Genomic DNA, 24,345 nt, shown 5'->3' with positions numbered 1-24,345 from the left:
GTAAGTGCTCAAAATGTGCTCCGTCCATTGAGATATATGATAAAGCACGGCGTGGGATGGAGAGCTGAACCCGCTCTAGCATGGACGGTGTCACTGTTGTCACTGTCGCATGCAATGCGGCTACGATGCCTTCTTGCAAATCAAGCGTATGCCTATACACATGCGCTTTAAGATGGCCCCATAAAAAAATCGAAAGGGTTTAGGTCAGGGAATCTAGTAAGCCACTGTATTGGGCCACCGCGGCCAATCCACCGATTTATGTATTCTTGATTTAACCACTCGCGGACATCCGATGCGTAATGGGTCGGTGTCCCATCGTGCTGCAGCCAAAGATTTCGCAAGATAGCCAAGGGAAGATCGTCAAGGAAGTCTGGGAGGCAATCTCTCAAGAAAGCGAGGTAGTTTTCAGCAATCAGACGTTGTGGAAGCAGATATGGTCCCAGAAGATATATTTATAATGCCACACCAAACATTAATTCCCAACGAACCTGATGAGCATTTGGACGTGTTGCATAGGGATTTCAGTTGCACTGATATGGCTGTTAAAGACACCTTCACGAGTAAATGTTGCTTCGTCAGTCCATAGAATCCTATTTAGTAAAGTGCTGTCGTTGGAATGCTGTTGCAGCAGTCATTGACAGCATTCTTTCCTTCGCGGATAATATTCTGATGATAGTGCTTGCACCCATGTGTAATGATACGGATGCAAAAACTCATCGTGCAAATCGTTTAAGACCGTTACGTGTCTTAAATTTAATTCTCGTGCGATCGCTCGACTGCTGGTCGCTGGATCCAAATTCAACCAACGACAACACGTTAGCTTCGAAAGCCGGTGTTCTTACAGACGATACTGACCCAGCGTCTACGTTTGGTTGTAATAAACACCCTGACTCGCGCAATCGGCGGTCCAGTCGCAAAATAACTATGGTCTGGGTGCTTTCGCGTTGACTGTATAACCTTGCTGCTTGTAAGGCTGATCCGTGGCACTCACCTAATATAAAGTGCATGTCACAATATTCTTGTATGTTGAATGCCATCAAATTAGAAATTATAACAATAAATAATTAGACGCAGTACTTTCTGGAGAATAAAACAAAACGACTAACGCTTATTTACGTATAACCTCTGTGAAGCTAGCTTTGTGAGATGCAAACACACACACACACACAAAACCTCTCTGTTCTGACTTGTAAAAAAGTTCTCTCTCTCTCTCTCTCTCTCCTGAAAAGTGCAAGGGGAAAAAAACTGGTTTTAATATATCTTTCGTTTTCTGTATAGCAGGTTTAATAAATTTTTTGCATTGTCTAAAACGCCAAGTTAGGCCCCTTTCACACGGAGCGGATGCGGGTCCGCATACCCGTTCAAACGAGCGCTGAAGATGCGGACGAATCGCCCGCATCTTTAGTTCGAAATTCGTGCATATAAACTGTTTTTTCGCAATTTTTGTAATTATTTTTCCGTTCACCCCTGATTCAGTGGCCATAGGCAGCCTAGAGGCATTCTTTGGTGGTTTAATCTAGAGCCACATAGAATATGGAAATAAAGATGTCTTCATTCCGATCCTCACAAGTAGTCGATGGGAGAAAATGTCTTCAAATATTTTCAAAATATTTTGAAAAAAAAAATCCGTCTTTTCGGAAAAATATGGAAGAAAAATTCCAAAAACATGCAATGTTCGAAAAATCAAATCCAAAAACATCCAAAACATTCGATGTTCCAAAAAAAAGAAAAAAAAATTCAGGAGATATCAAAGAATTTGCAAGTAGTAAAAAAGGGAAGGGGTAGAGACTTTCAAAATGCCTGCGTTTAGAAATATTCACATCACAATTCTGTCTTAGGCCGGGATTACACTATAAAAGCTCGTTTATAAAACTTGAAAAATGCAACCAATAGGCTGATCAGTTAAGTTCTCTCGAATGTAACAGATGTGTTTATTGGTTACATTTTTCAAGTTTTATAAAATAACTTTCATAAACCTTTTAGAGTGAAATCCCATCCTTAGGTTAGTCTCACTTCTGAAATATAAAATTTCATTTTTTCAGTTTATAGACTGAACATCGAGTAAAATAAACTTGTAGGTATCGGGGGAACCACCAAAAATATTCAAGTGCTAGGGTCTTCAAACGTCTTAATCCGGCCCTGAGTGAACACCGTACGTGGATAACGTTGTTTAATAAAAGTATTTTTTTTAAAGTTTAAAAAAATTAACAGTTAAAAAATTAAAAAAAATAACAAATATTTAAAATAATATTTCAGATATTTATATTTTTAAATAATTTTAAAAATTTAAAGAGAAAAAAATTAAAATTTTAAAATTAAATTTAAAAGTTATTAAAGTATGTAGTCAATTAAATATTCGTAATGAACAGAACGGCTTATAATTTTGGTCCCGTCAGTGGCCGTTGTTGACAGGTTTCATTGTATAAAATTGTGAAATATGGACAAAAGTCAGTTGAAGTTGCTATATCTCCATCTCAGAAGGAAACGGAGGGATAGACGTATGTAGGTACATTATATTAATGAGCAGGGACCATCATATGGTGTTTTTAAGGGTATTTATGGCAAATAATTAAAAAAATTCCGTGAACAATCACCTTCAAAAAGTAGCCAAAGATGCGGACGAATTCGCTCCGCATCCGCATCGTGTGAATAGCTCCGAATAAACCTATTGTCAAAACTTCTATGTGCGGATGCGGAGCCCGGACTTAGGTTTTGACACATGCGGACGACGTCCTTACCCGCATGAACATTTCCTAGGTGCGAAGATTTTTCGGCTCGTCTGAAAGGCGCAGTATGTTCCAATTGTTAAAACCTCTTCCGGACCCGCGTCCGCATCCGTGTGAAAGGCCTCTTATACATTTGGTGTACGTTTAGTGAATTTTGCCGGATTTTTAAGTGACGTCATCAATTTTTAAAGAGTTATAGCTGATTAATTATGGGTCAGATCAAAAAACGGAAATCACTTTTCCATTTTAGTTTTTCACAAGGAATCACGTGTGTAATTAATTCTGTGGCGTTTGGTCAGAATATGATATCTCCAAAAAATGGCTTTTTGATCTAAAAGTAAAAAAGTCTTGGTCATAACTAATTATAAGTGAGATAAATGCACAAATACGTGCGTATGGCTAAACAACATGCTTACGTATGATATTTTAATTTGTATTTGTGTGTAAACTTTATTTTTGATTTTTAAATGACAATGAAAATGCTTATATCTCAAAAATGTGATTTTTAATTTATCATGTTCTGACCAAACACCACAGAATTATTGGGTGGTCGATAACAGGTTGGGAGATCGATAACTATATATACAGGTGGTAACCACCCTGTATACATAGAAAGAAAAATGTACATTATGAAAATTTAATTTTTGTCGAAACGCACCAATACCAGCGCCATAGGCAGCTGTAATATGCAGTGTAGTGAAAAAACATTGTAAAATCACAATTTTTTAATTGAAAAACTGAAAACAAATTAATTATGTGAACTGGAAAGAGAAAGCAAAAAATATGAACATTGAAAATTTCAAAAAGAAAAAAAATCGAAGAATTCAAAAATGAAAAAAGTCATAGCCAATGTCTAGGGCTCTCATCGGGGGAACATTGATTTAACACAGAACGTTTCTGGGAGCATTTCTTGGCCTCCATAGATGCTCGATCCCCGACGTTTTGCTGTAATATCATTGAATTCAAAAATCAAAAGAAAAGCCAAAACAAATGTTTTTATCAAGTTGAAGAAAAAAAGCAACAGAATTATGCGGTAAACGGTACGTTTATTAACAAAACTGTAAGAATGTTGTACAGAAATTTCACAAATTTAGTTTTTTTTTTAATTTTTTAAAATTTAAAAAAAAAAAACTGGAGATTTTGGGGTTCCGAAATTTCTCATTTGTGTGAAGAGAAACCACTGCATTCGCCTAAAGTTACTGCATGGGATGCGGTATGCGCCAGAGGCATTATCGGCCCCTTCGTGCGAGAAACGATTACTACTGAACGTTACGTTACAATATTGGAACAATTTGTCAGCACACATGGCGCATACCGCAGCCCATGCAGTAACTTTAGGCAAATGCAGTGGTTTCTCTTCACACAAATGAGGATTTTCGGAACCCCAAAATCTCCAGTTTTGTTTTGTTTTTTAAATTTTAAAAAAATTAAAAAAAAAGAAGAAATTTCCGAAATTTCCGTACAACATTCTTACAGTTTTGCTAATAAACGTACCGTTTACCGCATAATTCTATTGATCTTTGTTGTGGAGATATTTAATTTTGAAATAAGGGCTCATTCGCTGATCACCCTGTACATATACACTGCTCAAAACAATTAGGGGAGCACATGGTTTTAACAAAATTACGCAAAGATGTATGCCGATAAGTAACATAAAATGCATCATCCATAATTTAAAGCCTAGCAGGAAACGGAACAAGAAAACTTCATATGCAAAGAAATTCGATTGCGCAGTATTTTTTTTGAGACAAGGTGACTTGAGGATGTCTCAACAACGTGATTTACCGGAATCCATGGCATGGCGTGTTATAGGCAGACTGGAATCCGGGCAAACACAACGTAGTGTCGCGGACGCTGTTGGAGTCGCCAGAAGTATTGTTGCAAGGCTGTGGAATCGATTCCAAGAAACAGGAAATGTTAGACGTCGACCAGGGCAAGGTCGGCCACGCGCCACTACAGCAACTGATGACCGGTATGTACGGTTAACAGCCCGTCGAGAGAATACTACGCAGCTGCAAAGACGGTTGCTCTTGGCAACAGGTGTGTCCAGCCAAACAGTACGTAATCGGCTTCATGAGGGAGGGCTCTATGCACGTAGACCAATGGTCTGCATTCCGTTGACCCCACGCCACCGTGCGGCCCGAAGAAGATGGGCTGCTGAACATCGAGATTGGGAGCAACATGATTGGAGCCAAGTGCTGTTTACAGAAGAGTCCCGATTCAGTCTGGAGTGTGACACCCGACGTGTTCTGGTATGGAGGGACAGGGGCACTCTAAATAACCCCGCATTCGTTCGTGAAAGGTCACAATACAGACCAGCTGGTTGGATGGTATGGGGGTGGAATTTGCATAGGCGGACGTACGGACCTGCATATCATTCGGAATGGCACTTTGACGGCCCGAAGGTATGCAGACGAGATACTGCGACCTCATGTCATCACTTACGCTGGAGCCATTGGAGATTCCTTTGTTTTCCAGGATGATAATGCCCGACCGCATAGAGCTCGTCTGGTGGAGAACATGCTTGAAGCTGAAACAATACAGCGTATGGAATGGCCAGCGTGCTCTCCAATCGAGCATGTTTGGGACATGCTCGGACGACGCATTGCTGCTCGACCAAGGCCGCCTGTTACTGTCCGAGACTTGCAGATTGCACTTCTTGAGGTGTGGAACAGTATTCCCCAAAGTCTGATCGATAACCTCATCGCATCCATGGCAAACAGGTGTGCAGCAGTCTTAGCTGTTCGAGGAGACCACACGCCCTATTAAAACTCATGCATCATGTCTAAACAGTACTTTTTTTTATCGTTTACATGTAACCAAATTGTTGCCCTAAATCATCTTTTCATGTTTTTTCCATATTTTCAAAGAATTAAAGCTTAATTCCAAATTTTTTACGTCTTTTTTCTGTATTGCGCATTGATACGCGTGTACTATCCATTGTATGCCGATACGTGGCTGTCTCGCACGGTTTTCTTCACTTTTTTGCTTGCTCCCCTAATTGTTTTGAGCAGTGTATATAGGAAAAAGTATTGTTAATATTTTTTTTTGAAAAATTTACGGGATGCTGCCTGTAAGCAAAATTTTAACATTTTTATCCCAGTAGCAATGTAGAAAAAAGAAGCTAAAATCGTATCTAAGCAAAATTGGCAAAATAAGGAAACTAAACATAAATAATAATTCCAGATTTTTTATCAACTTGAAGAAATATAGTCTAGGTACTAAATAATTTGAATATACATAAGGTAAAATTTTTTTGAACATTTTGATATGAAAAGCTTCGAAACAGTTCTTATTTGGCACTGGACTCGTTTTTAATTTTAGCAAAACAGTTGGATACCCATTTTTGCAGAATCTGCATCGTCTCTTTGATTCACGTTCAGGCCAACGCTCATACGAATCATATCAATTGCCCAACGTAGGGAATGGTAACTTCTTAAGTTGTGGTTACAAGTCCAAAGATTGCCTACGGTTTTTTTTTCTAGTTAGCATTCACAAGATTATCTGCAATTATTCCTAGGAATTTTTTGGCTCACGTCTGTTTCTTTGCACTCACGTCGATTGTCACGCCATGCATTTACAGTGCATAAATGTGTAGATTGCACAGAATAGGCCTAGGAATAAATCTGATATACTATTTCATTTACAAGATTCACATCAAAATATCACTTGAAGTTGCAAAGCAGTTTTGTCTTCACTGAAACAAAAAATTTCAGACTAGTTGACAAGATTAAATGGAATGTCTTGTTTCATCCACTCGAATATTCTGGCGTTCTTCTGCGCTTGCTTTGTTGTTGTGCTCTTTGTCAGTGCCCATCTCTGTAAGGAACTAGTTCCTCGCAGTTCATCGCTTTCCGAACTGTAAAAATACCGTAAACCGGGGCTACATTGTGACAGCGGGTACAACTTTGTGACACATATGCACCCACACACACTTTCAAATTTGTCGGGCTTTCCAAAGCGGTTGTGAGGGAGAATATATTTTCCCAGAAGCTTCTGCCATCTCAGTTGGTGATTCTTGAAAGTACATACACAGAGAGGCGGGACTAGTCCTGTAATGCTATTTTAGGTTATGTGCGTTTAGTGATTTTTAGGAAAGTGTTGAAACTTTGCACTGGTATACGAAATATAGAGCAGCTATGGATTTCATTTTGACTATATATTTCATTACAACTAATTCAGTGGAAAGATTATTTTGGTACGAGTTAATCTACTTTCATTTTTCAACAAAATATGTGTGACTTGCAGAAGTGTGGTACAACTTTGTGACAAAAGGATGTTGAGGAAAATCAAGAGAAAACCTTTCATTCGGATTTGAGAGTTGAAATATGCCCACTGAACAGAGAAGAAGCTCTTTCTCCATAATGTGGACGTTTAAGAGAGAGAGAGAATGCATCTCTTCAATAGAACATGTAAGTGAAAGCTCTACAAGGGCTCTATAAAAATAGAGCACCTGAATCAGCAAAGAATAGAATTGACAGAAAAATGCTGACAAGAAACAAGAATCAGTGTGACTCCTAGAAAAAGCATCTCTGCGTTGGATTTACAGAGTTCATCAGGTGCAAATAGCCCGCAATTTCTGCATCTAGTACAAAAAGTGCCGAAAGTTCTTTTCGGCACTTTGCAGTCAGAAGATTCGAACATGTGACTCTTCATGTGAAAGTGACACGGAATCTGTAGTGTATGCATGAAGTCAGATAACAGTTGGTACGAAACAGACTCTCTGATAGGCCCTGCCTATGTATCAGAGGAAATATTTTTTTTCATGTTCGATATTTGCGAAAAAATGAGAAATCTATAGGAGATTTTTATTTCCGAATCAATTCTGTTGGTGCTCTGCCCCGTGCCACAAAGTATTGGGGGCGCTCGAGCATCCATAGCACCCCCGGCTCTGACGCCACTGCTGATAGGCCCTGCCTATGTATTAAAGGGACTATAGGGAGGCAGGGGAACAACTGCCCCGACGGAAAAATTTAGGGGGGGCGGCAGTTTTCGGTGGGGGAAAAAAACACCGTTACAAAATTACCGAATTTCCAAGTTGTGGGGGCGGCAAAATAATGTAGCTGAGACTGTTTCAGCCCCAATAAATTCTGTGTGGGGCTGAGCGCTCCCAATAATTAATGAATATAAAATGCAACGCAACTTTCACCTGTCGCCTCCCAGAGTACAGTCTCGAGTCCCGTATATATGGGATTAATTGATAACTTTCAATCCCGTCAATGTTTTCTTCATGTTGGTGCCTCTGGCAGACCAAACATTTTTTTTACTATAATTCTCCTTTTTTCTTGATTTAGCACCCAAGCTGCCCCTGCCCAGCATGGAATCTTTCGCTATGTATTAATATAATGACTTTTTTACATAAAGAATTTTAGATATTAGTGGCTCTCAAAGTGTGAGTCGCAGCTCCTATGGGTGTCGGTGTGAGTTTATAACATTATAGTGTGTGCGTCAGTTCTGTACTCTAAAAATTTTGTTTTCTTTTTCTAAACTGTTCTAGAAGACAGCGAAGAAACAATGGCTAGGACAAAGAGTGTTGGCAAATCTTCGAGAACCACTTGATACTGTATAAATGGAATAATTGCTTACCTAGTTGCTTCAAAAAGAAGGTCCAAACACACAGAAGTCTTGATGAGCAGTTTAAAGAAAATGTACGGCATAAATGGCCAAGCTGCTCTGTCAAGATCATATAAGCAAATTACCACATATATTTGTTGGTATCAGTCACAAACAAGGAGACAAATTTTTCTTAAAAATCATGCATTCTCTTGGGGCATTCAAATTGTCCACTTAAACATGTGTCTGGATCGTCCCATCAATGCAGAGTTTTATTTATTGTAAAACACATTTTTACCCTGAGACAAAGGAGGGACGTTTGCCAAGACACAATCGAGAAAAAAAAGAGGATGTGTGTGCTGTCTCTTTCTCTACAAAAATACCCTTCCTATACTCTGTTCGCTCTAACTTGGGTCCTGATGTAAATAAACCGCTGGACCAATTTTTGATATCATTCCGCATCCTTTATCTCTATTGGTTGTAATTTTACCCGCCCCTTCATTACGTGTTCCGAATACGTGCGTTTTTTCCTCAAACGCGAGATTGTAAATTCGTTATGAAGAATTTTCCTGGAAATTTTTTTTTCGCTGCTGTCCAAATTTTGTTGAAATAAAAACTGTTGATAAAACTTATTACAATAAAAAGAGGTATATATCTCCCAAAAAAAAAAAAAAAAATTCGATAACATGCCTGTCGTTATCATGGCACACTCCTCAAGAGTTTGGATGACAGGGCTCCAGCCCGGACATTGCCTGCGACAATTCTTGTCATTTTTTACGCTAAAAGTTTACTATATAGAAGGGCTGTTGAAAGGTTGGTCTGAGGGCCCGCCAAAGATCACAGCCTGGGGGGGGGGGTCTTGAGGCAGGATGTGGGGCCAAGGTCGTTACAAAAGTTTGTGCGAGTTTATTATTTTACGGCAGATAGAGTGAGAAAAAAAATTCTCATTTTTTTCTTATTAATTTTTCTTCTTCAGAATTTTACAATTTTATTTCTGAGCTAATTTACGCGGTATGATTTCCCTGGGCCGGATATGCTACCAATCGTAACGTGAAACAAATTATGAGCAACTTACCGTTGTGTTGCCGCTTTTTATTTTTCTTGCGGGTCTGTATAATTAAATATTTCATAATAATCCACGGGCTGTAGAAGTTCCAATTTGATGAGAGAGTCATCCACATTATTTCGTTTCTTTACTTCAACCTGTTGTTGATATCCTGTTTTTTGTCAAGACAATTTCGGTTTTTTATGCGTGCGTAGGTTGCGAGCCATGACCCCAACATCCAGCAGCAGGAGCCCCTAGACTGGGATCTTTAATGGGCTCCCAGGCCAGGCTTTCTCACCGGATCTATAGTGTCTGTGGTAATGAGGCTAACTGAATCGAAAATGAGCAGTACTCTTTCGAACCAGATTTTCAAAACGTTACCTTCACGTCTACGTGATAATCCTCAGAATTCTTCGGCTCGCCGCCTTCGACGAAACCAATATTACTTCCTCGCAACAAGCTGCTCAAGAATAAGTGCGGATTCTTTTGAAATGCGTATATTCACCACGAACGATAAGTGACCCCCCCCCCCCGCGGTTCAGCGTACGTCAAAGCGTGTGGGTGAGCAAAAAACCTTTTGACAGAAACTTTGTTTATAGGAGTCCAGAGCAGCTGCAAAGAAATGCATTTTCAAATGGCCCTGTCAAACCAAGATAGACACGCATAATTCATTTATGTCATCAAACGATAAAGAAGAAAGCTATTTTTCTTGCAAGACCTCTTGAAGAAGCGTATACAAGTGTATAATACCAAATCTGTCAGCGAATAGGAATAATAATAATTAAATGAAACTTCCGTTTAAAAAGAGGACGGTAATGTTTGAGTGAGAAAGGCGTATCCTGTCAACACCCACCCTGAAGACATAGCAGCAAAAACGCTTTGACCGATCTTTAAAAAATATTTTTCCCCGTCTTCCAGATAACTTTGAAATAATATGGAATAAATATTTAAAAAAAATAAAAATTATGAGGTATTTTATGGTATGAGGGACAAACGACAAAGGACTACATTTTTGGTGGTGTTGCACAGTAAGAAAAGGTGAAATGTTCTTCAACCAATCATTTTGGGCATCGCACACGTGCTTTTATTTGCATCAGGACCCAAGTTAGAACGAACAGAGTATAGGTGCTTGACCGTCCAAATAACTATTGGACACGTGTGTAGATAGTACAAGACATACAGAGTGAAAAAAAAAATTTGTTAGCTTTTTCACGAAAGTAATCAGTAAAAGGTTTCCGTTTAACCTTTGTATTCAAGTAACCTGTAGATATTCAAGCAGCCACAGCAACCCCGGATTCCAATGCCCCTGCTAAAACATATGGTGTCTGGATACCCTCCATCCAAGGGTGTTATAATACACAGGAGATTATTCTTCCCTCCATCCCTCAGGCAAAAACCGTGAATTTTTCACACAAGCAAAAATTGTAAGAAAGAAGGGTGGGGCCATCCTTTATGGGACCGTAAAGGTACAGTCCCACGAGAGTTTGCTAGGGGACCCTTGGTAAGGTAAATAAAGTTAATAAAAGTCTAAAGATAATAAAAGTCTTTGTTGGACATAAATCGCAAAAACCAGAACCGGCGTGAAGTAATCCGTACTTGTTCGGTCATTTTCAAAGGAAGACTCTCGTTCCGCTGCCTTTGTATTGAAAGCCATAAAAATTATTGCTTCCCCGAGGCCTGAGACGACCACGGATCCCGACAAAGACTTTTATTATCTTTAACTTTAATTATCTTACCAAAGGTCCCCTAGCCCATTCTCGTGGGACTGTACCTTAAAGGCCATAGGCCATATCAATGTGTTTTGAAACAAGAGACTCCAGTCCTACAACGGTAAATCATTCAACCATAACACTTCACTCGTAGTTGGTAAAACTGGGGGCAGATGACAGCACTACACATAACAAGCATTACACAGAAACAAACTTTACGTCAGGTTGCACTACACGTACACGCACATTCCCGCATGTACCGATTCGTTGGGGGGTTCCGCGGGGGGGGGGTGCATGTGTGGTGTAGCGGTAGTGGGTAGGGGATCCATGATGCTATTAAGTCAGTCACCTCGTTGGGCAATTTGCCTGTTGTGGCGTTGTATTTGTATTTGTATAAGATTCAAGACGCATAGGAGGGAAACAAGCAGTTTTTCTTTTCAATTTTTCTGTTTTTCATGTTCGATATTTGCGAAAAAAATGAGAAATCTATATATGTAGGAGATTTTTATTTCTCAATCAATTCTGTGAGTGATCGAGTACCCACAGCAACCCCCGGCTCCGACGCCACTGCCCCTGGACCATTCCAGCACCCATCAGTGGGCGGTATTGAACACTTTGGGAAACACTGCTATAAACGAACTCAATAATTAAAAAATCTAGAATTCAATCGAATTTTTAAAATTATTGATGTGGCGGAAAATCTCACGAAATTTCCGCATTTAGAGGGAATCGGCAATTTGAACATTGATTTCTATGGGGATCCTCCTGTGTCTGTCCCTTAAAGTGATGATGATGATGATTATGACGTTTATTCAAAAAGCCTCATAAGAGAGGGGACGTAAACTTCAAGTTTCATATTCGAAAAAGATATAAATAAATATTTTAAATCAATGTTATTGCCCCAGGGCCGTCATTTAAACTTTTTCCAGGGGGGGGGGGTGCAAAGCACATGTACTCAATGTATGTATATATATATATATATATCCCGGACTCGTGATGCGAGGATCCGGGTTCGAACCCCACAGTGGTGGTCGGCTGAAGTTGGTTTTCTGTGGTTCCCAACTTCAAGGCGCAAATGCGAGCCGATCTCCCCGTTAAAAAGTCTCGTCACAGAGAGCAACAGTCCTACAACGATAAATAATTCAATATAACACTTCACTCATAGTTTGAAAAACTAGTGGCAGATGGCAGCACTACACATAACAAGCATTACAAAGAAACAACAAAAAAACTTCACGTCAGGTTTCACTACACGTACACGCACATTCCCTCATGTACCGATTCGTTGGGGGGTTCCGCGGGGGGGGGTGTGGGGGTACACGTGTGGTGTAGTAGTAGTAGGTAGGGCCTTCAAAAAATGGCTCGGTGATCCATGATGTTCTTAAGTCAGCCACCTCGTTGGGCAATTTGCCTGTTGTGGCGTTGTATTTGTATTTGTATATATACCATTTTTAGTGTATTATCAAAAGCCAGGGGGGGCGCCCCCCCCCCGCATGACGAGCCTGGTTATTGCATGGGTATCCAACTCAAAAGTAGGTTCGGATAATTACTTCATATTCAATTTTCTGGGCTTCGTATCTCTAAGCGAACTCAATATTTTAAAAATCGAGAATTAAATACAACTTTTAAAATTATTGATGTGGCGGAAATCCCTACTAAATTTCCGCATTTCTATAGTAAAATCGGCAATTTTAACACTGATTTCTATACGGACCATCCTATGCCTGTCCCTCAAAGTGATGCTGATGATGATTACGACGTCTATTCAAAAAACCTCATACGTAAAATCGGGGTTTCGAAATGCGGGACACATTGACACATACCTCCAAAAATTATGCCAAAAGTAAACAAAGTTACAGGGCTTTTGAAAGGCTTATACTGAATAGAATAGAGTTTTATCTGGAGAAAAATGGAAAGATGTCTGATAGACAGTTTGCCTTCTTTAAGAACATTAGTGCTATAGATGCCCTGCAACGAATAAAAGATACTGTTATAGAAAATTTCCAAAAAGGCAGATTAACTTGTACTGGACATCACAAACGCCTTCAACTCCACTAACACTCAGAAAATTAAGAAATTAATAATAGGACTTGAAATACCGGAATACCTTAAAAGGATTTTGTTCAACTATATCTAGAGCAGTGATTCCCAACGTAGGCGTTAATGCCCCCGGGGGGCGATGGAATGTTCCAGGGGGCGGTAGAAGCTACGGGATTCTATAGGTTAGATTGCGTTGGGGGTGATGAAAGAAAAATATTTCTGAAGGAGGGGGCGACGGGACAAAAAACGTTGGGAAACTATGATCCAAAGGATAGAAAATACTGGAGTGAAATATAAAAAAAGTATAAAAAATATAACATTGGAGTTCCACAGGGGCCCATTGGGCCCATATTGGGCCCATCGCCGTGGAATCTTGCTGCTAACGAGATACTGAAAGAACCTAGAGTTAAAACGACAAAACTCCAAGCTTATGCAGATGATTTCATAATTGCTTTAACGGTGAACGCTGCAAACCAGGGCCGCAACTGGGGGGGGGGGGGAGCAGGCGGATCTCGTACCCCGGGCGTTGAACCCCAGAGGAGCGCAAATTTTATTCTCAAATCTCTCCAACATTACAAGGGGAAGTTAAAATGCGCACATACCCCGGGTGACCAAACATCTAGTTGCGGCGCTGCTACAAACCAGTGCACTGCAAAGGCAAGAAACATCTTAGAAAAATTGAGAGCATGGGAGCACTGAGAGCATTTCGATCTTAAATTTAACATATCCAATTGTATTTACTATCTGCAAGGAAAGAGGGAAAGTAAAAAGCATACCCTCTCCATCAAAATGGGAGGCAAAGCTCTAATGTATGTGACCCCAATGAAATACCTCGGTATTCTAATAAATAAAAACTTTACCTGGACAGATCATCTTCACTATATCCAAAGGAAATCAACTGAGAAGAAAAAAATTACTCAGAAAACGAGAGTCAGTTGGGAATAATAGCAGAGATTTTAAAGAAAAAATTTACAATGAATGTATACAGAAAGTCATCATCTATGATCATGAAATTTGGTTCAACGACCAAAGATGCCAAAAGGAAAAATTGATAATAACACAGAGAGGAAAATGCTAAAATTCATAACTAAATGCTGCAAGACTGTATCTAACGATGCTATGCAGGTGTTGGCAGGGATACCACCCAAGCTACAAAATTTGATAAAAAAATTACAAAATAACTCAGTTGAAGAAAACATATTAGGAAGCTGTATCGCATAGATAATAAAAATAATCCATAGATAATAAAAATTGCCATATACCTCCTCGGCAGAGACTAAGAAAAGAATGGAGCAAAAATGAAACCGATAAAGCATCCATTCAATATACACAAATGGCTCAAAATAAATAAATATCTATGAAGACATGACTCGACTGAACGATTGCAGTACAGTGTATGACCGTGAACAGTGATGCAGAGCGCCAGACCCAATAAATTATTTAAGGGCCTACATCTCTTTCATCATGGGGATTACTATTGGCGTGATCACAATGAAAAAAATTTTAAGGAGTAATCCCCCACCCCCCAGTCTATTCCATAAAAAAAAAATTTTGCCATTTGCAGACTCCCCCAGGAAAAAGGTGTGAAAAATTATAATCATACCAATTTAATTTAATTTATTTTAAAGGTTTTAAGTTTTAATGCCCTATTTGCGCATTCAGTCATTACACGCAGGATCGGGTTTATCTTTTCCTTATCGAAAAAAACTTTGACTTTTCAAAAAAATCTTGGGTTCATGATCCCTTTCGAATCTGATTATCATTCAAAAAAATTTCTAAATTCAAAAATATATATTGATTAAATGCGAGTAAATAGGTTCCAGGTGTAACAATATTCTTATAAGATTCTAAATGATATATCATTAGATGCAAATACTTGGAAGATAAATAGGTTCATTATTTACATTGTAATTTATATGTTCCAAAAATTAGAGATAATGCCAATTATGCATTTCAAAAACTTTTCTGGATATTTACAACAAAAGCCTCCATCAAAAAAGCTTATGTATACATCAATTTTTACTTTTCTAGATGCTACATAATACTAAATAATGGTGCTAATTATGTTCAAAATTATTACCTTCTCTTTTTAAGATATCAAAATTCAACACCACTATGTGTACTTTTTTACATAAGGAAAAATAGGTTCCATGATTTATGTACATTTTCGGATGTTTATTCTAAAAAACTATGAATATTATACATTTTAGTATTACAAATTATACATTTTAAGAAAGTAAAAAGTCTTTCATTACTTATAAGAGAAATTATATTATTAATTACAACAAAAAGTCTCTAGATGTTTTCATATGAGCAGTTTATGTTCATTTTTTATCAGTACCAGTAAAAATATATGGTAATAAATAGGTTCCACAAGATTACTGAAAAATTTATCAGAAGTTTTGTTCATTTGAGAAACATCAAGAGGAAACTTGGAAATTACAATCTTGTAATTATTATGAAGAAAAATATTTCTAAAATCCTACCAAATCTTTGTTTTTATATTGGAAAAAAACATGGCTAAAATAGAAATACTTGATTCCCTCCATTTTCAGTTCAGAAATCCTATCTTACATTGCCAGTCCTTATTGTGTATTCTATACCTACCTTATTGTCTGTGGTATCGAGAATTCGTTTCTGTAGCGTATCATCAGTACATTTTTTGGCCTTAGGTGTCGTAGCCGTTCATCGTGATTATATGCCACGATATCATGAAAGTGGTCAATACCTGAATTCTCTAATTTGTCGTAAAGTTTTTTGATGTTCTTTTCACGTATTTATACACTGATTTATCACCAGTATTTATACCAAAGTTCTCTGTGCAGCTCTGAAATTTTGAAGTATCTGGGAGCTCCAGAGAGTGAATCTTCTTAAGATTTTATTTTGGAAGACCTGTAGAGTATACATGTTACCCTTGCATGTATATACCCATGCTGGAGCTGCATACAGTATCATATACATATACAGATGGACGAATAATTTGGGTATACATCATGATTTTATTTTTTAGACTTAATTTTGTCCTTGGATTGCAGAGTTTTGCAATTTGATTCATATTTATCGTTGCATTAACAATTCTGTTTGATGTATATTTTCTGAAATTCAGTCTTGTATCCACATATATCCCAAGGTATTTAATATCATGCTTTGGGTATATTGTGTGTTCTTTGATTTTTGTAGATGTATATTGTGGCAATTTTCTTGTTATGAACCTGACGAATTTACAATTCTCTAGATTTAATTTGACTCTGTTGAAATGATTCCATCTCCCGATCTTGTGTATTTCATCTTGTAACTCTGTGAGAGCTATTTGTGGATCATCATTTGATTTCATTATAATTACATCATCAGCATAAATCCCTAAAAGTCCATTGCTTGTTTCCGGATAATCGTCCATAAAGATATTGTGTATATAGCAACCCAAATTCAATCCTTGATTTTTTCCAGCTCTTATTTTACCTAATCTGGATTTTTCCTCACCTATTTGGACTTGAAATGTTCTATCTGAAAAGTATGATGTTAGAAATTTTTTAATGATTGGTGGATAACCTATCGTTATCATTTTGTAAATCAGTCCTTTTCTCCATATGCAGTCAAATGCTTTGCTATAATCTAAAACGACTGCTGCTGTGTATTTTTTATGTATTCTTGCTTTTTGCACATATTCTGTTATTCGTAAAAGTTGGTGACATGTACCATGATGTGATTTGAAACCAAATTGCTCGACTCTTCCCAAATTGTTTCTGATCGTTGTCTCTACTATTCTTGCTATGATGGATTTCTCAAACAACTTATGTGGTAATAACACTATTGGTCTATATGAGCTAGCTGCTCTGCTGTTAGCTTCCCCATTTTTGGAATGACTTTTATAATGGCCGCTTTTTTCCATATTTTGGGAAAGTAGGCTATTTCCATTAATAGATTAAAGATGTTCGTTATTGATATTATTATATTTGGTGTAAGCATTTTACTGCATTTGATGTGGTACCATCATACCCTGCTGTTTTTTTTTGGCTTGATTTTGGCCATATTCTCTTCAATTTCTTTTATTGTGGCCCTGTTATTTTTATTATTTATTGTCTAAAGACCATGTTGTCCGGTGGAATTTTGCCTGTCAGATAATTTTGTACTTGTCTTTCTATATTATTAACGAAATTTTGGGAAATTGTCCTCTTTGGTATAAATTGTTTTTCATACATACCATCAAATTCGTTTGCTTTCTCAGCGTCTCCATATATTAACTTGCCATTTTTTATTGGTGGTAATTTTCCCTTTTTAATTTTCATCTTATGATAAATCTGGTAAAGTGTTCCATCCTCTGGCGTGGCTTCTTCCACCCATTGTGAAAATCTGCCATTTATACATTCAGTTATGTCTTTTTTGACCTCCCTTGCTTTTCTGTTGTATTGATTTCTGAAATATGGGTCCCATGTTCTCTGCCAAATTTTAGTACAGTGTGTAAAGCCGAAATGGCAGTAGTAAAGGACTCTATAGACCACATTCACAATAATAAATTAGAAGGTTCCCACGTGTCTATAGTTACAGCCAATCAGTAGTACAGATATTAAGGAAAATTAATAATAAAGATAAAAATATACACAACATGGAAATTTTAGCTTGAACGAACAATTTTTCACCAGTGGGTGAAAAATTTCCATTGTTATTTCACCAGTCAGCGCTCTGGTTGGATAAATGCAGTTTAATTCGATAACAAAATCCCAGATGCATTTTATCATATTGAAAACAACATTTGCTTTCGTTGATTCAAAACGAAGATAGCTTCCAGCTTTAACCTACAATAAATGCAAATTTTTGAAATAGCTATCTTAAAAAATGATTTATTTATTTTTTAAATATGATTTATTAATTTTCTCCGCAGAGCACTCAGTGTATCGAGGAGCACAGTTTGGAAATCTCAGCAATCATCATGCCAGCGTTGTGGAAAAAAGATATGATGCTTTCACCTTTGAGGCACAAGAAGTGTATGATTATTCGACGTTCAAAAAAAAAAAAAAAAAAAAAAAAAAAATACTTTTACCTGCTTCATGTCTTCCTTGATCTTTACTTTAGAATATCTGAGATTCTCCTGCAATGTTTCGTAGTATGTGCTTGGGACAGAAAGAAATTCCATACCCCGTAATCTGAGATTTTTAATCTAAAATAAAAACAGTAATAATATGAATTATGTATTCCAAATTGTTATGGTCCATTGTATTGAGAAGTGGGTTTTTTTCTCGAACGGGAAACCGTACATGAAAAAAAATTTAAAAGTATACTCTCTACTACTCCACTCGTTCTCGGATTTGTACCCGTGTGACTGGCTAAGCTCACGACATAAACAATTCCCATCAGACCAGTCGGTGAGTCCAGACGCTCAACTTATTGGTTAGCCTTAACAACACAACTTTGTGGTGTCCTTCTGCATACATATCTGATTATCTAATTTTTGTTTCCTTATAGTATCAACACCACATCCGTCTTAAGTAAAAGCCGTCTTACTGAGGATACATTTTGTTTCCGTTGCTTCTCAACCAGACACATGTTTGCAGACACTGATGTTTATTTACGATGGTAAAATGACACAAACATTTCTTATACTGAGAAAAAAAAACATCTCTTAATATTATTTCCTAGTTAATCAAATGTCCCGAATCTCGTTTATATCAAACATAAGAAAATCCCACTTTCCCTTTCACCAAAAAGGTTCATGTCGAGTCGTCCGAGTCATGTCTGTTGCGCTTATCATTTCTGTTCCCTTATCAGATGATTGCTTACAGATGCTCGACTCCCGTGCCAATGCATCACGAGCAACTGAAGTAGTGTGGATGGAGACAAACGAACCGAAGCAAAAGCCAGACGAGTTCCCCCGATGAGAACGAGTAGTGTGAACCCATCATGAATACTGCTGTATAAGAACGATCACCTGTTCATTTGAAACTTATGAAAACATTGTATGCCCCTTTTTACTTTACTACAATCAACGTCGATCAGAAGTGAAACGAAATTCAAAAACTCACTGATGAAATGATGTCACTCGTGTTTAGAGCGATGTGTTGTATACCGGCTCCTCCATAATAATCAACGTACTCCTAGGGGGAAAGAAACATTACAGTTGGATACAAACATTGTGAATGTTTTTATTATATATATATACGTGTGTGTATTTTAAAATAAGTAAGTCTATTTAAAGTCAAAGCCGTATATATCTCGGAGAGTTTAGAGTTGCTTGTATGACAACGAGGGAGTTGTTATGGTTGATGTTATGGAGAATAAAGAGTAGTATCGCTCTCTGTAGGTGTCTCTGTGATCTCGCCTCTGCTTGTTTAAAAGATACAAAATATAGAATAGTTTTCAAGAAGGTATAATAACTCACAAACTTTATTCCCTGAAAAAGCATACCTCAGAGAAGAGTGTCTTCAGAAAGTGCTGACTAAATCCATACAAGGCAGTACATTTCATGGTGACTAAGGCCGTGCACATAGTGCGGCGACCAAGACGTACGGGAGTGCATAATAGAGACTAGCGACGGAAACAATTGTATTGTTTTGCTCTATATCGCACATACACGAAAAGCGAGGCAAAAGAAAGAAAGAGGCCACTCAACGAGGTGCGTGATTTGAACAAACCTTTTTGTTGTCACCTTGATCTGCTGATTTAAACTGTCTGCTGATTGGTCCAGTTCTCCTTTTTTTTTCCTTTCCCTCTTCTGCAGAGGGATCATCATCATGCCCTTAAATTTCAGAACCCCTCAGGTCATTTTCCTTTCCCCATCTTCTTTTACTATTTGCGGACATCACTTCCTCCACTCCTATGCATTTTGTTATTCCTAGTGGCAATTCTTGCAACTTATACCTCTTCGCTCCGCTATGAGCGCAGCCTAAAGAAAGGAGCAAATTAAGTCACGTGCAGCGTTCGCGACTCCCGAACAGCACGCTCTTTTGTAGTCCACAAAATCATGATAGCGCGAACTGAGAAACTCGGCTACGCTTGGCTTGTGTGCACGCATTCGTGGCGCTGCTCCCTAGCCGTAAATTTTCGTGTCCTACGTGTGTGATTCTTCATACTCTGCAGGTGGTTTTTCCCCTAAAATAAATAATCATGAGATGTAGTTCGCATTCTCGTTTGAAGTAATAAAAATCAAAGTTATCGATTTAAGACCCTGGTGCCACTAATGTGTGGGCTGTTTTTCTCACTGTAGAATATTTTTCTTTTGACCTCAGGAAATTAAATCCTGGCTAACAGGATAATAAGTTTTGAGTTAGAAATTTGGTGAATATGAACTTTGGGGGCTTTCATCAGAAGGCAGCGCTTAAAGTTGAACATTCGCGGGTTTTTAAGATAGCATCCAGGAGAAAGTGCTTCCGGGAAAGTGTGACTTATACATAAAATTTATCAATAAAACTGTGGAAAAAAATTGTATTTGACGATGAGAGAGCAAACTCTCTCAGGATGATGCAAACTCTGCATCATCCTGATTGAAAAAAATTGAACGAAGTGAATTACAGTAGAACCTCTCGATAACGGACTCCCATGGGACCAAAAATTTTGTCCGCTAATGGAGAAGTACGATGTATAGCGGAACCTCGTTTATACGACCTTCACATTTATACGACGTTTGAGTTTGGTGCAATTAGTTCCTATAAATGTTAATGTTAAAATGTATATGTTACTGTGAACTAAAGTGAACTGTTACTAAAGTGAACACCGGTGCGGTAATTATACACATAATCACCAATTGTCTCAATAAAGGTTTGATTTGAAATTTCACAAAATCTCTTTTCACTATCACCTGCGATTATGCATAATTCCCAAATAAAAATGGAAAGTTTGATGAATATATGGAAAAAATATATAACCTTTTTATTTTCTTCATTAGACCAATTAATTATTTTTCCCCGTACATGATACGCGCACTGCACGTATTTTGCAATAAAAATTGAAGAAAATTATAATACGATAGACACGGTAAAAACATTCTCAGTCTTGTATGTTGACTTTCTTCACACATATCAACATGTGCATATAAAACTAACATTACCATTCGGAATTACCATCGTGGACCATAGTTCCTGGTTTGGTTAATCGAGTAATTAATTGTCGGATAATCATATTTACCAATACGAGCTTGAGATTATACATAATCACCGTTGAATATGATAACTTCTCGATTTACGAACAAAAATGAATAAATTAGAGTTGTGAAAAGAATTAAAGTTCGTCTGATTTTACTATCAGCTATCGAGAGTGTCCACTAACGGGAAGTGAAATATATTAAAGCCCTATTCCATGGCACCGGGAACCAGGAAAGTGTCTGCTAATAGAAGGTGTCCGTTAGGGGAGATTCGACTCTATTTCTTCTGAAAGGGCGATATAATGAATCATTTCTTTCATTTATTCCGGAATTATTCTCATTAATGCTGAAAATTTTCTAATTTCTTTATTCTAATTTTTATTAAACACTTTGTGGAATTGTTTTTCTCATTAATTTTGCCTTTTCAATAGTTTTAAATTTTCATTAATTATGGGATTATTTTCAGCGTTGAGAAAAAAATTATAGTGGTCCGCGGACCAGTGGCAAAAAACTTCGCGTCCCCCTCCTCGCGGTGATACACTGATCGCGGAAGAATCTCCTGTGGGAAAATCACCGATCCGCACTGGGTTTTTATGGCTTTTGCACTCCCTCCCCTCGGTGGTGTATCACTCTTTTAAATGCCAATATGTTTGGGAAAATTAAATATAATTAATAATGATAATTATTATTTAGAACAGATTTTGTTTAGAGGACCAGTCATGATGCCTGCGGACCAGTAGGTTCTCGTATTCTTTGGTCTCACGGGCCAGCGACTTTTATTTTTCAATTCTAACGCTGATTTTTCAATGCCGCAGAAATATTTTTCATTAATTTCGGGATTTTCATAGATTCTGAATTTTTATTAATTGTGTGATTGTTTCTAAATTTTGAATTATCATTTCTGAAATTTTTCACTAATTTTTTCTTCCCTCAATTTTCAATAATTTTAACAATCCTGATTTTTATAATAGAATCCATATCTTTCGCACTGTTATGCCGTGTTCGAGGTTTTTTAGAAGCGGACGTTTCGTCTATTAACTGCTGCTAACTAGCTGTGCTATAGTTAAAATGGAAAATATAGTAATTATTTAAAATTGATAGTTTTGGAGTATTTAAATTTGATATTTTGGAGTATTAAAATTTGATATTTTGGAGTATTAAAATTTGATATTTTGGAGTATTTAAATTTGATATTTTGGAGTATTTAAATTTGATATTTCGGAGTATTTAAATTTGATATTTTGGATTCAATTATAAAGAGTTGTAGGTCTCCAGGCGCCGATAAAGCAGGCAGCAGTAACCGATATACTATGGTACAAGGTACAAATAATCGAATAAAAGGAACGCAAATAAGAATTATTGTCTATGGATGGTAGACGTGTACTTGGTTTAAAGTAAGTGGCGTCATGTCGATAAAGAAGCTTTGTTCAAGCCGGTGTTAACTTAGTCCGCATTAAAAGAAATACAATCACAGACCGATGGAGCAGTCGCAATTCAAATAGGGAATCCCTTATAGTTACTGTCACAAAGCATCTGGCCGGTTGTATTCCAGGGGTGCCCTGGGCAAGAAGGATCGTCCAGGGAGGGGGTGTCTTGGAGAGAAAGCGGTGAATCGTAGAAAATACAGAGGACTAACGAATGAAAGACAAATTTCAAGATATATAGACAATATTGAGAATAGATGACGGCCATTTAAGTAGAAATAGAATCCCTTTATTTAAGTAGTGCAATTAAAGTATAACAGAGGATCTAAAATGCCGAGTATGTTAGTCATGGGAAGCTTTGATAAAAGAGAAAGATTGAGGAGGTTAAGGCCGAGAACTGACTGCGGTGCGATTGCAGGCGGTTGAGGTTGGGGGGGGGGGAAAGCACCATCTATAGTTTTATTCTGTCAGCGCACAATACAACCGCAACCGCTGGCAGCGGTTTTTGCAACCGAGAAAATTCACATTTTTTTTAACGGTTGGGATAATCGCGAAGCTGCCATCATCTGTTGAAAAGGTTTGAACACGATAGTTCCGTTTACGTGTGCAAGATTGGGGGTAGGTTTGGTTATTAATCAAATTTCTATGAGGCTACGGTCCGGTCTGGAATAGCTTACTCGTTCATAAATTAATAATTAATAAAACACCAATTACCTTTTGATTGCGAGCTAATTATTTAATTAAAAACCCATTTAATCAATTAGGCCCTTCTTTAATTGAATAATAAATTTAAACCCTTTTAATTAATTAAAACCCGTTGAATGAATTGAATCCATTATTATCTTGCGGAGTGATGCAACATTTTTTTTCGGTAATGTACTTATATTAATAACGTGCAGAAGTCAGAACATCCCCATTGCTTCAACGCCGGAACCTGGTTACTGAGGCTGTTTGAGCGCCCCAATATATTTTACGAGGTGGCAGAGCCACCAATAATCAATATACAATGCAACGCTCCACTCCACTAACTCTCCTGCATAAGGGCTTGAGCCCGTATCTACGGGACAAATGGTAACTTTCAGCCCCCTCAATGGTTTCTTCATTTCGGCGCCTCTACCTCATTAAAAAATTAGATTGATCACAAATCAATCGAAATGTCTTAATATTCAATTCTATTTTAACATAGTGTGTAAAAATACGAAGTTTTCATTCATAGTGGGCAATGGAATTTTTTTGTGCTGACATCCACGCAGCACTTATTTATTAGCACTTTTTTAATAACTTAATTAGTGTAAAATATATTTTACGATAGAACTTTGTATTTAATCTTAGCTAGAAAGGTAATATAAAAAAAATTGTCTATATTGTAACTCACCATAAAAAAGTCCGCCAAAGAGCAGAAAATTGTTCATTTTTGGGCGAAACACTTTTCGGTATATTCACGATAGATGCTTATGTTAAATTGTGTAACTTGATAAATTTCAAAACTTTGATCGCAATTTTTCTACTCTAAAACTTACTTTTCTGCTTTTTTTAAACAAAAATTTAGATTTGTGAACCTAACATTTGGGCAAATGAAAAATACGACACTGAAAAAATAATCAAAACGGAAACTCGCACTGCGTTTTTGCAAAGAAAACATTATTCGAGTTATCACCAGTAGTTATGCGCACCTTGATTACCGATTCAAAACACACTATTTTCTGTATACAGCAGGTGCTTCACTGATTAGTCGCTGAGATTTACCACGCATAATGTAAAATATTCCGTTCATTTC

At 37.5% G+C, this 24,345-nt stretch overlaps 1 protein-coding gene across 2 annotated transcripts in view; it reads right to left on the bottom strand.

The window, feature by feature from the left end:
* Hpd (4-hydroxyphenylpyruvate dioxygenase) overlaps nt 1-24,345 on the bottom strand; it is a 489,423-nt gene that overhangs the window by 6,432 nt on the left and 458,646 nt on the right. Inside the window, exons 10-11 of one of the 2 annotated variants that reach the window (XM_089244272.1) lie at nt 19,091-19,162; nt 18,112-18,228 (exon numbers count right to left, since the gene is read on the bottom strand). The exons of the other annotated variant lie outside the window; for it this stretch is intronic. Of the exons in view, the coding sequence (XP_089100398.1) occupies nt 18,112-18,228; nt 19,091-19,162 (189 nt within the window). The remainder of the gene's footprint in view (nt 1-18,111; nt 18,229-19,090; nt 19,163-24,345) is intronic. 2 annotated transcript variants of the gene reach the window in all.

Source organism: Pholcus phalangioides, unplaced genomic scaffold (genome assembly GCF_987345545.1).
Source record: "Pholcus phalangioides strain wild (caught in Gottingen) unplaced genomic scaffold, Ppha-v1.0 ptg000015l_1, whole genome shotgun sequence".
In the NCBI taxonomy this organism is placed as follows: Eukaryota; Metazoa; Arthropoda; class Arachnida; order Araneae; family Pholcidae; genus Pholcus; species Pholcus phalangioides.
This window is presented reverse-complemented; position numbering and strand designations above follow the sequence as displayed.